Consider the following 15706-nt stretch of genomic DNA (forward strand, 5'->3'; position numbering starts at 1 on the left):
CCACTCTTCTACAACCAGTCTCCGAGTCTCGCTGCTTCCCCATGGACATCCGATTTCCATTCCCCAGCCCGCATACATGATATCAGTTGGTCTTTAATCCAACAAGGAACGAGGCAGTGTTCAACCTAATTCTAGACCATCAACTGGGACAAGTAGGTCGTGTAAGGACAAGAAACATCTAGGGAACCATGACCAGAACATTATTAGTTTTGATATAAAAATTTAAAAGGAGAGGAAACAATCAGACATGACTTGGCTTTTAAAAAGGAATTGGATAAATATTTGAAGGGAAAAAATTTTCAGGGTGACGGAGAAAGAGCGGGGGAATGGGACTAGCTGGATTGCCCTTACTGAGAGCTGGCATGGGCTCGATGGGCCAAATGGCCTTCTGTGCTGTAACCGTTTTCTGATTCTATGATTCTATGATTGTGCTTGACTAGAAAACTTTCTTAGACATGCTGGAAGATGATCAGAGATGACTTGACAAATAGTAGGAAACATTCAAGTAGGCGATGCTTAGTGTACAGACTCGACATATTCAAACAAGATGTAAACATGCAGCAGATAGCTGTAGTTCCTTGGATGAGTACAGAAATTCATTCAAATGAGGCATGAGAAAGGAGGTGACAAATCGAGGGCTAAATATACAAGATAATCCAGCAGAGTACAGAAAATATAGAGGGGAAGCAGAAACGATTCAAAAGGCTGAGAGGATGTGAAGAAAGGAAATAGTTAAGGATTGCATAAACCCATAAAAAGTAGAAGAATACCTAAAGGAAGGGTGGGGCTGTTTAGAGATGAAAAAGGAAATCTTCTTATGGAGAAGGAAGGAATGGTGAAGATATTAAATCTGTACTTTGCCTCAGTAGTGGACATTACAGCATGGTATTGGGAATGAATTGGTGCAAAAAGGAAATGTTGGAGAAAATAGACAGGATGAAAAAATAGTATTGAAAAATTGGTGGAACTCCAAGTATAACAAACACTGGGCCCTGATGGCTGCACCCCAGAATTCTGAGGGAAGTCAGAGAGGAAATAACAGAGGCTCAGACCACAATCTTTTAATCACCATTGGATGTAGAAGTTGTGCCAGAGGACTGGATAGTTGCCAGTGTAGCACCTCTGTTCAAGAAAGGAGAAAGTGATAAACCAGGGAAAGAAGAAAGACAAGCTTAAATTTATATAGCAACTGTCCCGACCATTGAATATCTCAAAGCATCTCAGAGCCAATGAAATACTTTTTATGAAGTGTAGTCATTGCTGTAATGTAGGCAAGCAAGGTCCCACAAACAGTATTGAGATCAACAACCAGAATTTGCTTTAGTGATGTTGGCTGTGGGATAATTGTTGGCCAGGACTCCAGGAGAGCTTGGTGTTTTCTTCACAAAATGCCATGGGATCTTTTGCATCCACCTGAGAGGGCGGATGGGTCTTGGATTAAAGCTCTAAAGGACAGCACCTCCGACAGTGCATCACTCCCTCAGTACTGCACTGAACTGTGAGCTCTAGATTATGTGCTCAACCTATCTCACTCAAGAGTTGAGACTGTTACCAGTGAGCCAAGGCCGACACTTTACTATAGGCAAATAATTGGTAGTGGGTAAGCTTCTAAAAGCTGTAATATGGGACAACAGTCAAACTCAGAATGACACAGAAAGACAGCCTACACAGATTTGTAAAAAGGCAAATCACATCTGCCAAATTTAATGGGGTTCTTTGAGGAAATAATGGAGTATACTGATGAAGGCAATGCAGTGGATTTTCAAAAGGTGCAGCACAGAAAGCATGTTGATAAAATTAAAGCACATCGTATTAAAGGGAATGTGGCAGCATGTATAGGAAGTTGGTTAAAGAACAAGAAATAGAGAGGAGTGATTAATGGAGGGATATAAGCAGCAAAGTCCCCCAGGGGCAGTGTTGGGACCCTCACTCCTCTCCTTACTCCTATATTTATATATATATAAACGATCTGAGCTTGGATATGGAGGGCACAATGCCAAAATTTGCAGTTGGTACAAAAATAGGGAGCGTGGCTAACTGTGAAAAGTAATAGAATCATAGAAAATTACAGCACAGAAGGAGGCCATTCGGCCCATCCTGTCCATGCCTGCAGAAAAAGAGTTATCCATCTTAATCCCACTTGCCAGTATTTGGTCCATTGCGCTGTAGGATACGGCACCTCAAGTGCACATCCAAGTACTTTTTAAATGAGTTGAGGGTTTCTGCCTCTACCACCCTTTCAGGCAGTGAGTTCCAGACTCCCACCACCCTCTGGGTGAAAAAAATTCTCCTCAGGTCCCCTTTAATCCTTCTAACAATTACTTTAAATCTATGCCCCCGGTCACTGACCCCTCTGCTAAAGGAAACAGGTCCTCCCTATCCACTCTATCTGGACCCCTCATCATTTTATATCCCTTAATTAAATCACCCCTTGGTCTCCTCTGTTCCAATGAAAACAACCCAAAGCCTATCCAATCTTTCCTCATAGTTAAAATTCTCCACTCCTGACAATATCCTTGTAAATCTCCTTCATACCCTCTCTAGTATAATCACATCTTTCCTGTAATGTGATGACCAGAACTATACGCAGTACTCAAGCTGTGGCCTGACTAGTGTTTTATACATTTCTAGCATAACCTCCCTGCTCTTATATTCTGTGCCTCGGCTAATAAAGGAAAGTATTCCATATGCCTTTTTAACCACCTCATCTACCTGTCCTGCTACCTTCAGGGATCTGTGGACATGCACTCCAAGGTCCCTCACTTCCTCTACACCTCTCAGTATCCTCCCATTTATAGTGTATTCCCTTGCCTTGTTTGCCCTCCCCAAATGCATTACCTCACACTTCTCTGGATTGAATTCCATTTGCCACTTTTCTGCCCACCTGACCAGTCCATTGATATCTTCCTGCAGTCTACAGCTTTCCTCCTCACTATCAACTGCACGGCCAATTTTTGTATCATCTGCAAACTTCTTAATCATGCCCCTTACATTTAGGTCCAAATCATTTACATATATAATAAAAAGCAAAGGACCGAGTACTGAACCCTATGGAACCCCACTGGAAACAGCCTTCCAGTCACAAAAATACCCGTCCACCATTACCATTTGCTCCCTGCCACTGTGCCATTTTTGGATCCAATTTGCCACTTTCCCTTGGATCCCATGGGCTTTTACTTTTCTGATCAGTCTGCCATGTGGGACCTTGTCAAAAGCCTTGCTAAAATCCATGTAGACTACATCAAATGTGCAACCCTCATCGACCCTCCTTGTTACCTCCTCAAAAATTTCAATCAAGTTTGTCTGACACAACCTTCCCTTAACAAATCCGTGCTGACCGTCCTTGATTAATCCGTGCTTTTCTAAATGGTGATTAATACTGTCCCTCAGAATTTTAAGTGACTTCAGGAGGACACAGACAGGTTTGTCAATTGGGCAGATTCAATGCAGCAAAATGTGAGGTGATACATTTTGAAAGGAAGAAAAAGAGAAGGAAATATGCACTAAATGGTAAAATTTTGAAAGGAGTAGTGTAACAGATGGACTCAGGGTTTCAGATACATGAACCTTTTAAAGGTTGACAAAGCTGTAAAAAAAAATCTGGGGTCCAGGGGTTTTATGAACAGTGATGTAAAGTACAGAAGCAAATAACTAATGGGAAACCTATACAGATCACTGGCAAATAGAAAATTGTATCCGGTTTTGGACGGTCTACATTAAGAAGGATGTCAAAACCGAGGTAGAGGGGAGGAAACCAATGGAGGTCGAGAGCTGGCTGGGATTTGGTTTTCCCCACTGGGGTTAAACAAGTGGTCAAATCCACCCTACCCCCAGCCCCTCTCGAAATAGAAAGAACTTGCATTTATATAATACCTTTCATGACCTCAGGACATCCAAAAGCGCTTTACAGCCAATGAAATACTTTTGAAGTTTAGTCGCTGTTGTAATGTAGGAAATATGGCAGCCAATTTGTGCACAGCAAGATCCCACAAACAGCAATGAAATAAATGATCTGTACATCTGTTTTAGGTGTTGGTTGAAGGATAAATATTAGCCAGGAGAACTCCCCTGCTCTGCTTTGAATAGTGCTGAAGGAACTTTTACATCCACCTGAGGGGGCAGATGGGGCCTTGGTTTAACGTCTCATCTGAAAATTGGCACCTCCAACAGTGTAGCACTCCCTCAGTACTGCACTGAAATGTCATCCTAGATTATGTGCTCAAATCTCTGGGGTGGGACTTGAACTCACGACCCTTTGACGCAGAGGTGAGAGTGCTGTCACTGAGGCATGGCTGAAACTATATAAGCTCAAGATTGAGAACTCAGAATGGGGGGAGGGGGTCTGCAAACATAGATCTGCATTGGCCCCGATTTTAACCCCCAGCGGGTGGGGGGGTAGTGAGGTGAATTGGAAAATCATCCACTGCTCATCCTGACGTCACTGGGACCCAAAATGTATATGTAAAGAAGGATCCCGTCAGCTTAGGGTGGGTGTCCTTGCTGCCTGCTCAACAGAACAGGTTAAAATGAATAACGGTCAGCTCCTAGTGGTTCCAGGGCGGGTAAGGAACCTGGGTGATTTTAACTGCCCACCCGCCCAGTTTCCGCCAGGTGGGTAGGGTAAAATTGTCCCCTGTATCTCTGATTTGTGCAATACTTCAGCCCATTCAAATGCAAATTGCATGTAAATCACCTCCACCCTTTAGCAATGTATTAATTCTCAATAGATCAGTAAAATGTTATCACAATGCAATCACAACATTACCAGGCTGGTCAGCTACAGTAAAAAATTACTGAGCTGTGGAACCATAAAACTGCACTTTGTTCCATATGGTTCTGTTACAATGAGAACTCACGGATATCAGGGTCTTCTATGAGGTTAATGCAGAGGTCAAAAGCTACCACATGGCAATTAATTTTGCTGTGGAAACAAAGCTTCAAATAGGATCTCAGCTTCATTGATGTTAATATATTTACTGAGGGCCTTACCGTATCTGAAGCACAGAAATCACTTTATAGTCGATTGTGATTTCATGAAACTGACCTGAAATTCATGTGTCATTTAATGGAAGGGGGATGATTCAGGACTAAGGAATTCACATGTGTTCAAAACTAACGACAGCCCCTAATCACATTATGAATAGGTATGAAAGGACATGGTCTCCCAGTGCCTTGGCTGGATTTCCTGCGTTAATCCAGGCATCAGAAGATTCACAACTGCCTGAACGCCTCCGTCAGGACTTCAATTCCCACCCTCCCATCACCTTTCAAAGACTCAGATCCGAGAGTCATCTTCTCACAAGGTTAGAGCAGGCCTACAATTATCTGCCGTCACTGTTTGCTCACTAGAAAGCCAGGTCAAAGGTCCCTCCGCACAATAGAAAGCTCCTTTAATTTGACTGTAACTGCACAGGCTATGCGAGGATCTCTCAGGCTTGGTGCTTCTCTCACTGCTGGCTCTATGCTGGGGTTGCGTTGCTACACTTTGTTCAGTTGTGTGAAAAGAGGGGAGGGGATGAATTCTGAAGGAATTTGGCTGATGAAAGGAGCACCTGAGAGAGATGGGGTGACAAAAAAAGGAGAGGCCAGAGGGTGTCTAATGATTCGTCTCAAATTGCTTTAGAATTCATGCATTCCATTATTTCTCCAGAATGGTACCCTTCTTTTTGTCAGTCAGTACACATTCATCCAGTGAGATATAATGGAATGTCATTCTGTGAAGGCAATGTTGTATTTCTGTGTACAATGGGCACAAGTAGAGCTCGGCATCAAACCATGTTTTAAAAAAAAAGTTCCCAGTGAGGGGATAAATCAGTTAGGGATCCTGCTCCTAATTGCTATCCAATGGCCCCAGCTGGTAAAGCACATATGTAGATGTCAGTCGAGGATGGGATAAGGCCCAGTTGTGCTGCTCCAATAGTTGAAAGGCCTGCCGACAGTCTAGAGTCACGCTTGAGTGAGATACTGGAGGACAGGCAATGCCTGTGGAATTGTACCCCAAGCATAAGTCCTTCAGAAGACTGCAGGGTAGAAAAACAGCTAACATTGAGTTTTGAGGAGCAGCAGTGTGGAGAGTAGAGTGGATCTGGAGATTGAAAGGCTGTTTGAGTGTTAGCCGTGGCTCAGTGGGTAGCACTCTCACCTCTGAGTCAGAAGGTTGTGGGTTCAAGTCCCACTCCAGAGATTAGAGCACACAATCCAGGCTGATATTCCAGTGCTGCACTGTCGGAGGGTGCGATCTTTCAGACAAAACATTAAACCGAGGCCCTGTCTGCCTTCTCAGGTAGATGTAAAACATCCCTTAGCACTATTTGAAGAACTGCAGGTCCTGGTCAGTATTTATCCCTCAACCAAACATTTGATCATTTGTCTCACTCCTGTTTGTGGGATTTTGCTGTGCACAAAATGTCTGCCATGTTTGCCTACAAAACAACAGCGACTGCACTTCAAAAAGTAATTGATTGGCTATTAAACATTCTGGGATGCCCTGAGGATGTGAAAAGTGCTCTACAATTTACAAGCTTCTTTCTTTCCTCAAATAATAGGGCAGATAAGAGACCTGGTGCGACTCTTCCCTCTCCCCATGCTAGGCTATAACCAGCTGTCAGCAAGTAGCAGGTTTGCGACAGAAGCCCAGGGAGATCTGGGCATGGCTTGGCACCTCCCCTTAATGGCACCAGTAAGATTAAGCACTTACCATGTGGACAATCACACATCTACCTGCCAAGAAGATGCATAAGAAGTGTTTCGGATAATGTTTTTAAAAATACTCAGTTCTGTTGATACATGATAATAAAATGCAACTTTAATAACATATTCCGTATCAGGACACAGACCATGTGCCAGGAGAACGATCTATATACAGCTGAACACCTCAGGCTACTAATGGATTGGTCAGTGTGAGCAATATATTGGAACTTCTTGAAAAAACCTAACCACAGTAACCTGTGTCTTTAATGGTTCTATATTCCATGCTGTGTAAAGGCCCAACCACAAATCCATTTAGCAGATGTGGCTTAAGTTCTATGTTATGAAACAGTGTATTTAAACTTCACTGTTAGCTTGCAATCCAAAATCCATCTCCCTTTGTTCCTCCACACTAAAGCCGGTAAATGTATTCCGGGGAATGTTTCCACCACACTAAGATCCTTTCTACCTCATCAAACTGGTCAGTGAGCCTCCGTGGGCTCGAGGACTTGCGGGCAGCACAGATGCATTAGATCCACCCCTCGCCCAACATCCAGACAGGTGCATTTGGAGCAGAGGTGGTCAGACATTAGTCGAGTGCAGGAACATAGCGCAGGGAGTCAGATACAGCTGTCGCATACCATCACACAGTAACCCCAGCACCCATACACAAAAAATGCAGGCTCTGCAGAAAAAAAAAGCATAAACCACCATCAGAGAGAAAAGAAACCATGCAAGGCCCAGTCCACCTTCCTTCTGCTTCATCTTCCCCTCATTTCTTTACCCTCCCCGTCCCCCCAACCCCCTGAAGCTTGGTTCTTTCAATCTCCTCCTTTTAATCTTCCGACCACCTTTTTTATTCCACGCTCTCCTCCGTCCCCTCTTTTTTATCTACTCTAGTCCTCTCTCAGTGGCCCTCAATCTCCACTGTGTTCTCTCTTTCTGTCCTTTGGTGTACTCGCTCTCTTTCTCTTTCTGAGGCTTCTCTCACTTCACTTCTGGTTCTCTCTTTGTCTCTTGTCTCTCCCTTTCCTCCATTTTTTCTTTCTTTCTCTTCCCTACTTCTCTAACTCCTCCCAGCTGCTTCAAGTTCAGCCCACTCCACAAAATCTGATTTGAAGCCTTAACAGGACCCCCTTTCCAGAGCAAGATCCTCGGCCTGTGCTGCCTGGAGGGAGAGAGAGAATGGAGCAGCACAGGGACGGAGAGAGGGAATGGAGCAGCACAGGGACGGAGAGAGAGAATGGAGCAGTACAGGGACGGAGAGAGAGAATGGAGCAGTACAGGGATGGAGAGAGAGAATGGAGCAGCACAGGGACGGAGAGAGAGAATGGAGCAGTACAGGGACGGAGAGAGAGAATGGAGCAGTACAGGGACGGAGAGAGAGAATGTAGCAGCACAGGGACGGAGAGAGAGAATGGAGCAGTACAGGGACGGAGAGAGAGAATGTAGCAGCACAGGGACGGAGAGAGAGAATGGAGCAGTACAGGGATGGAGAGAGAGAATGTAGCAGCACAGGGACGGAGAGAGAGAATGGAGCAGTACAGGGATGGAGAGAGAGAATGTAGCAGCACAGGGACGGAGAGAGAGAATGGAGCAGTACAGGGACGGAGAGAGAGAATGGAGCAGTACAGGGACGGAGAGAGAGAATGGAGCAGTACAGGGATGGAGAGAGAGAATGGAGCAGCACAGGGACGGAGAGAGAGAATGGAGCAGTACAGGGACGGAGAGAGAGAATGTAGCAGCACAGGGACGGAGAGAGAGAATGTAGCAGCACAGGGACGGAGAGAGAGAATGGAGCAGTACAGGGACGGAGAGAGAGAATGTAGCAGCACAGGGACGGAGAGAGAGAATGGAGCAGTACAGGGATGGAGAGAGAGAATGTAGCAGCACAGGGACGGAGAGAGAGAATGGAGCAGTACAGGGACGGAGAGAGAGAATGGAGCAGTACAGGGACGGAGAGAGAGAATGGAGCAGTACAGGGATGGAGAGAGAGAATGGAGCAGCACAGGGACGGAGAGAGAGAATGGAGCAGTACAGGGACGGAGAGAGAGAATGGAGCAGTACAGGGACGGAGAGAGAGAATGTAGCAGCACAGGGACGGAGAGAGAGAATGGAGCAGTACAGGGATGGAGAGAGAGAATGTAGCAGCACAGGGACGGAGAGAGAGAATGGAGCAGTACAGGGACGGAGAGAGAGAATGGAGCAGTACAGGGACGGAGAGAGAGAATGTAGCAGCACGGGGACGGAGAGAGAGAATGTAGCAGCACGGGGACGGAGAGAGAGAATGGAGCCCCACGAGGAAGAGAGAGAGAATGGAGCAGCAGGGGGAGGGAGAGAGAGAATGGAGCAGCTCGGGGAGAGAGAGAGAGAATGGAGCAGCTCGGGGAGAGAGAGAGAGAATGGAGCAGCAGGGGGAGGGAGAGAGAGAATGGAGCAGCACGGGGAGGGAGAGAGAGAATGGAGCAGCTCGGGGAGGGAGAGAGAGAATGGAGCAGCACGGGGAGGGAGAGAGAGAATGGAGCAGTACAGGGACGGAGAGAGAGAATGTAGCAGCACAGGGACGGAGAGAGAGAATGGAGCAGTACAGGGATGGAGAGAGAGAATGGAGCAGTACAGGGACGGAGAGAGAGAATGTAGCAGCACAGGGACGGAGAGAGAGAATGGAGCAGTACAGGGATGGAGAGAGAGAATGTAGCAGCACAGGGACGGAGAGAGAGAATGGAGCAGTACAGGGACGGAGAGAGAGAATGGAGCAGTACAGGGACGGAGAGAGAGAATGTAGCAGCACGGGGACGGAGAGAGAGAATGTAGCAGCACGGGGACGGAGAGAGAGAATGGAGCCCCACGAGGAAGAGAGAGAGAATGGAGCAGCAGGGGGAGGGAGAGAGAGAATGGAGCAGCTCGGGGAGAGAGAGAGAGAATGGAGCAGCTCGGGGAGAGAGAGAGAGAATGGAGCAGCAGGGGGAGGGAGAGAGAGAATGGAGCAGCACGGGGAGGGAGAGAGAGAATGGAGCAGCTCGGGGAGGGAGAGAGAGAATGGAGCAGCACGGGGAGGGAGAGAGAGAATGGAGCAGCACTGGGAGGGAGAGAGAGAATGGAGCAGCACGGGGAGGGAGAGAGAGAGAATGGAGCAGCAGGGGGAGGGAGAGAGAGAATGGAGCAGCTCGGGGAGAGAGAGAGAGAATGGAGCAGCTCGGGGAGGGAGAGAGAGAATGGAGCAGCTCGGGGAGAGAGAGAGAGAATGGAGCAGCTCGGGGAGGGAGAGAGAGAATGGAGCAGCACGGGGACGGAGAGAGAGAATGGAGCAGCACGGGGAGGGAGAGAGAGAGAATGGAGCAGCAGGGGGAGGGAGAGAGAGAATGGAGCAGCTCGGGGAGAGAGAGAGAGAATGGAGCAGCTCGGGGAGGGAGAGAGAGAATGGAGCAGCACGGGGAGGGAGGGAGAGAGAATGGAGCAGCACTGGGAGGGAGAGAGAGAATGGAACAGCACAGGGACAGAGAGAGAGAATGGAGCAGCACGGGGAGGGAGTTACCCTCTGTAACCTCATCCAGCCCTCCAATCCCCCTCCCTTCCCTCTGTAACCTCAGCCAGCCCTACAATCCCCCTCCCTTCCCTTTGTTCCTCTGGCTCCAACCATCGCACCCTCTCTTTGCCACCCTCATTGGCCACGACTTCAGCACTAGTCTCTGGAATTCCCACCCTAAATTCCTCCACCTCTACACCACCCATTCCTCCTTTGAGACCATCCTCAAAACCCACCTGCTTGACTAAGCTTTTAGTCTACTTCTTTGTGTCCTTGGTGTACTGGCCAATATTTATCCCTCAACCAACATCACTAAAAAACAGATTATCTGATTGGGGGACCTTGCTGTCCACAAATTGGCTGCCACATTTCCTTAATTACAACAGTGACTACATTTCAAAAGCACTCCATTGACTGTAAAACACTTTTGGACGTCATGAGGTTGTGAAAGGCACTTTATAAATGCAAGTCTTTATTTTTGGTTCAATGCCTGTTTTCCTCAGGCCTCTTTGAAAAGCCTTGGGACCTTTTTCTACATTCGAAGTGCTGTATAAATGCATGCTGTTGTTGTTATTGCTTATGTTGTTACAGCCCTTCATCGCCAATAAAATGAACTCTTCATTCACTACTCAGTGGAAGATCCATTGTACCTTCTGTTAGTGGTTCCCAGTATTGACATTTTATTTTGCTAAATGGACACAAATCAGGGTGATGATGTGAAGGTCCTTGCAAGGTCTACAGGGAATGTTCCAGAAGACTTGTCCAAACACAGGGTTACGTGCAAGGATAACGGCTTTTCAGCTGGAAGTTGTTTGTGTTACAGGTGATTTTTTTTTTGGATGAGGGCACGGGGTGGCTGGATGCAACAGATGCTGTGCTTTATATCGTCTCTCCAGCAATTACATGGATAATGTTTGTTTTACATTAGCCAGGTGCACGGTTTCCATAAAGCTCTGGTGAGTCGGAATTCCAAACATGATGTGTTGTTAGACTGAAGAATGTAGATAATTACTGTTTTCACAACTAGTGAAGTGCAAGGATTTAATGATAGGTTTGAAGATGTTTAAGTAGTTCCATCTTTTCAGTTCTTTGGCAGCATCTTCGCACCATTTATATGAAAGAAAAGTGAATATTCTGCTCCCCCCTTCAATTTCCTCTGCATGCTTGCATTATCTCTCCGTTCAGGGTATGGGTATCTCGTTGTACCCCACCTTGGTCAGACCCCATCTGGAGACTGCATTCAGTTCTGGGCGCCGTACCTCAGGAAGGATGTATTGGCCTTGGAGGGGGTGCAGCGCAGATTCACCAGAATGATATGGTGACTATGGTATGAGGACAGGCTGCATAGGCTAGGCTTGTATTCCCTCGCATAAAGAAGATTGAGGGGTGATCTGATCAAAGTGTTTAAAATTTTATAAGGGTTCAATAGGGTGGATAAAGAGAGAAATTATTTCCTCTGGAGGAGGAATCAAGAACGAGGGGACATAATCTTAAAATTAGAGCTAGGCCATTCAGGAGTGAAATCAGGAAGCATTTTTTCACACAAAGGTTAGTAGAGATTTGGAAATCTCTCCTCCAAAAGGCTGTGGATGCTGGGGGTCAATTGGAGATTTCAAGACTAAGATCGGTAGATTTTTGTTGGTAAGGAGCAAAGGCAGGTAAATGGAGTTGAGTTACAGATCAGCCTTATTCTAATTGAATGACGCAACAGGCTTGAGGGGCTGAATGGCCTCCTCCTGTTCCTATGTTCCTAGAGTGTAGGTACACATTCTGCTCGCAGGGCTACGTTCATCTTGCTCTCAGATGGTTGTGAGGACCAGTGGAAGAGAAACCCAGTGCGTCCTGCCCTCTCACTGGCCCCCTCCTCTATCTAATTGAACATTGTCTACGAACGATGCACCGAAATATTCTTACCCCAGATGGAGGATACGCTGTCCAGCCCAGTTCAGCCGTAGCTATCCGAGTATCCAGCAGGGTCTCTGGAGAAGGAAAGGGAAACAACAACAACAGATGAGTTGCTGAGCATTCACCCAAAGAGGCAGAGCATTAGTCACAGCGACCAACACCTCTCCATCAAAGAGTATCTCTACAAGTTACCATTCCATTCACCCTTCTGATGTGGGTTACCCAGGAGATGACCTTATTGAGAAACAATTTCTCTTCATTTCTATTAATATTAATGCCTAACAATACAACATTGAAGCATTAGATAAGCCAATATGTACACTTGTGAGTTAAGAGGCTTGACTGAGCTCAACCTCAAATACAGGCATCTCAATAGAATATCATTTAATGTTAGAGGGCGTGTGCAAGGAATTGGTGTTAAGAAGGCAATAATTCTTATCCATGGACCATAATCCCTCACAGGTAGGTACCGTGTCCTCTGTACAATAAACAAAGGATTGCATATTCAACTGCAGATTTTGTTCTCAGTAATCTTCCAGCAATTAGACTGCAATTGTTAATTCTTGCAGGGAAACGTCATCATGAACATGGACTGTACTGATGGTCATGATCCACTCTGACTGCTGAGATGCTGTTGCTTGGCCCATCACGTAGTCAGTTATTGTACTCTGTGTAGTGCCCCGTTCCCATCTGTGGCCAGGTAAGAGGACAAGTTAACAGCTGGAGCAGTTTGGCTCAGTAAATGGGTGCCAATCTACCCAGCTCAATGGGAATGGGCACAGAATGCACTCCGGTGTCCGCGTGAATGGGGCATGTGTTAGTTCCACATAGTTTTCCATTTGAGGAAAAATTGGCTACAGGAATCAAACTACATTACAACAGTGACTACACTTCAAAAAGTAATTAATTGCCTGTAAAGCACTTTGGGACGTCCTGAAATCGTGAAAGGCGCTATATAAATTCAAGTGTTTCTTTCTTCTTTAATAAAAGTAATGGAGGCACCAATTGCGGTGGGTGAGGTGGGATGGGGAGGGGTCGCGATTACTGTGGGTGGAGTGGGAGCCAAAATTCAGCAATCCCGCATTCCCAGTTGGGAGCCCCACTTAGAGAGTAGGGCAGGTCGGAGAGACATCGTTACTGTGGTGTGGGCCGTCACCAACCCACATTCCCTTCAACAAGGCTCCCCAGTGAGAGGATAGGATTGGTGAATTTACCCTTATATTCAAGTAGTAATCACACCACATTTGTAGCTTCTGGATACAAATCCACACAAGTACCTTGATAGCTTCTCATAACTGGCCCCTAGGAAAATCAAGTATGGAATTCTCCAGCCAATTATTGGTCAATCAAGAAATATCAAGGTGGACTTTGAGACTACTGAGACAGATTAGAGACTAATGAGAACACAACAAGAAAGGCCAATTAGCCCATGAAGCATATTGATTCATCAGCCCGTGTACAAACTTTTTATCATGGTTTCTACTCAACCTATTTAAGTCGCTTAGGAAATATTTTACAAAGCTCTTACCCTTCCCCACTATTATCGTTCCTAGCACAATCAAGGTGCAAGAGTTGGGCTCAATGCTCGTGACCTGTGCACATCATTATGGAACTTTCTCTGAGGTGATTTCTTGAACTGGCCAATGAGGTACATTTTGCTTTGGTCTTTTTTCTTTGTTTTAAATCTGATCAAGGGTATGTCTGCACAACATTATTTTATAATCCATTTAAGAATGGATAAAGTTATCTACTTATAATATATAAAAAATCTTATGTCTGTGCGCACTTTTTCCATTATAAATTCTCATGTCCGTGTCTTATAATGAAAATTGCCCAAATAAACTTGTCACACTGCAATTACACCCTCCTACCAGTGGAAATGCTGCAAGAAAAATGTATGACTTCAAAATGGGACTGAATCCCTCCTGTGTCTCCTGGTCCAATCCCCCCTGCCCTCTAACCCCACTTTACCTGAAGACGACACTAGGTCTTGACTCCTCCTGTGCAGTGTCAAGGGACATCATATTCAAAAGAAAAATAAAACTATTTCTTCAAGCTGGAAACCACTGTTCATTAAACCAGAGTCGGTGTGAAATAATACTACTCAAAGCCTCCTGTTCAATGGGCAAAGGTTAAAAACTTGATTCTGTATTCCCCCTCAGACTGGTGCTCATTAAGTACACATACTTAAGATCTATTAGGTGACAAATATTTTTAATTATACAGTTGTCATTTAAAATAAAATTATGCTTGCATTTTGCAGTGTTGTAAAATGCAGCACCAAATTAATTTTGTGACAGTCTCACGTCGATCAAATTGAATTCATGTAGGTAAGATGGTGCAGCTATTAGCTGTTTTAATTACACACAGAGAATTTGAGCATCGTAGCAAGGAGGTCTGAAAGAACGATGTTCTACATTATTCAACTTCATGGTATTGGAATCTCAACATAAAAATATCTTGGTCAAGACGTAATTCAAATATTATTTTTAAAAACTCTGATCTGAAAGGATTTCACAAGTGTTGGTCTCCCAAAGATTCCCTCCTTTCATGAAATCTATTAGTGCTTCCACAAAGAATACTTTTGTTTAAATAGATTGACATTTTTTCCAAGACAACTCCACAAACGCTCAGAATAATCTTCAGTGCAGTCAACCACTGTGGCTCAATTTTTTTCCACCCCATCAAGGCGAAGGTAACAGCCCCGATTTTAACTTCCTGCACCTAATGGGAACGGGACATGCGGGGGGTTAAAGTATTGGCCACGTGGCACTCACCTTGTCCACACCGCACTCATACCCTGCGCTATTTTAACAGGCGTGTTTTGGGCAGCATGTGAGGCCCTCGCCCCAGGCATGCAGCAGCCCCATTGGAATGCAAAAGTCAGGTTCTGATGACACCATTTTAACCAGGGGCCATGGAGCAGTAGGCAGAGAAGAGAAGAGAAGAGAAGAGAAGAGAAGAGAAGCTAAGTTCATTTATTTTTTTCAGGTTTGGGCGCCACCAAGGAACCTTGGACATGCCCTGCTCGCGGCTTCCCCGCCCCTCCCCTTACCACGATCGCCTACCGCCACCCTCCCTCACCCCCAGCACAGCACAGATCCACTCGGTTTACTGTAGGGGACCATTCCCACCGGTCCTCGATGGTGGCCTCCATCAGGGCTTGCACTGCTCCCGCCCGCCAGCCTCAAGTCATTGACTCCAGGCTCAGGCGGGAGTCGGGCCTGATGTATTTAAATGAGGCCGGAGAGTTAAAATGGCCCCCGGGGCCAGGTCTGCAATCCCGGGCGAGTTGAACGCTCGCATCGCCAGCTCAACACTCGACGTTCACCCCAAGTTAAAATCAGGGCTAACATGTCAAAGAAAAGGAAATATTAAAAGGCAAACATCACCTCAACTGAGCCAGACAGGGCATTGCTGATCATCAGAAGAAGTGAGGTCCCGCAGAGATATCATCAAGTGGCTGGAATTTTTTATTTTATTTTAAAATCGCTCTGGTGTGGATCAAAAGGAGACTGTACAACACTGTATTTATTTTTTTGTACAACTCTGGGACCTTGTCACTAACTTTAGCTGAATGTCATCACT

The 15706-nt window shown here is 45.7% G+C and overlaps 1 protein-coding gene across 1 annotated transcript in view; it reads right to left on the reverse strand.

The window, feature by feature from the left end:
- LOC137331693 (ephrin type-B receptor 1) overlaps positions 1-15706 on the reverse strand; it is a 514964-nt gene that overhangs the window by 364012 nt on the left and 135246 nt on the right. Inside the window, exon 2 of the mRNA XM_067995660.1 lies at positions 12128-12192. Within this exon, the coding sequence (XP_067851761.1) occupies positions 12128-12192 (65 nt within the window). The remainder of the gene's footprint in view (positions 1-12127; positions 12193-15706) is intronic.

Source organism: Heptranchias perlo, chromosome 13, assembly GCF_035084215.1.
Source record: "Heptranchias perlo isolate sHepPer1 chromosome 13, sHepPer1.hap1, whole genome shotgun sequence".
NCBI classification, from domain to species: Eukaryota; Metazoa; Chordata; class Chondrichthyes; order Hexanchiformes; family Hexanchidae; genus Heptranchias; species Heptranchias perlo.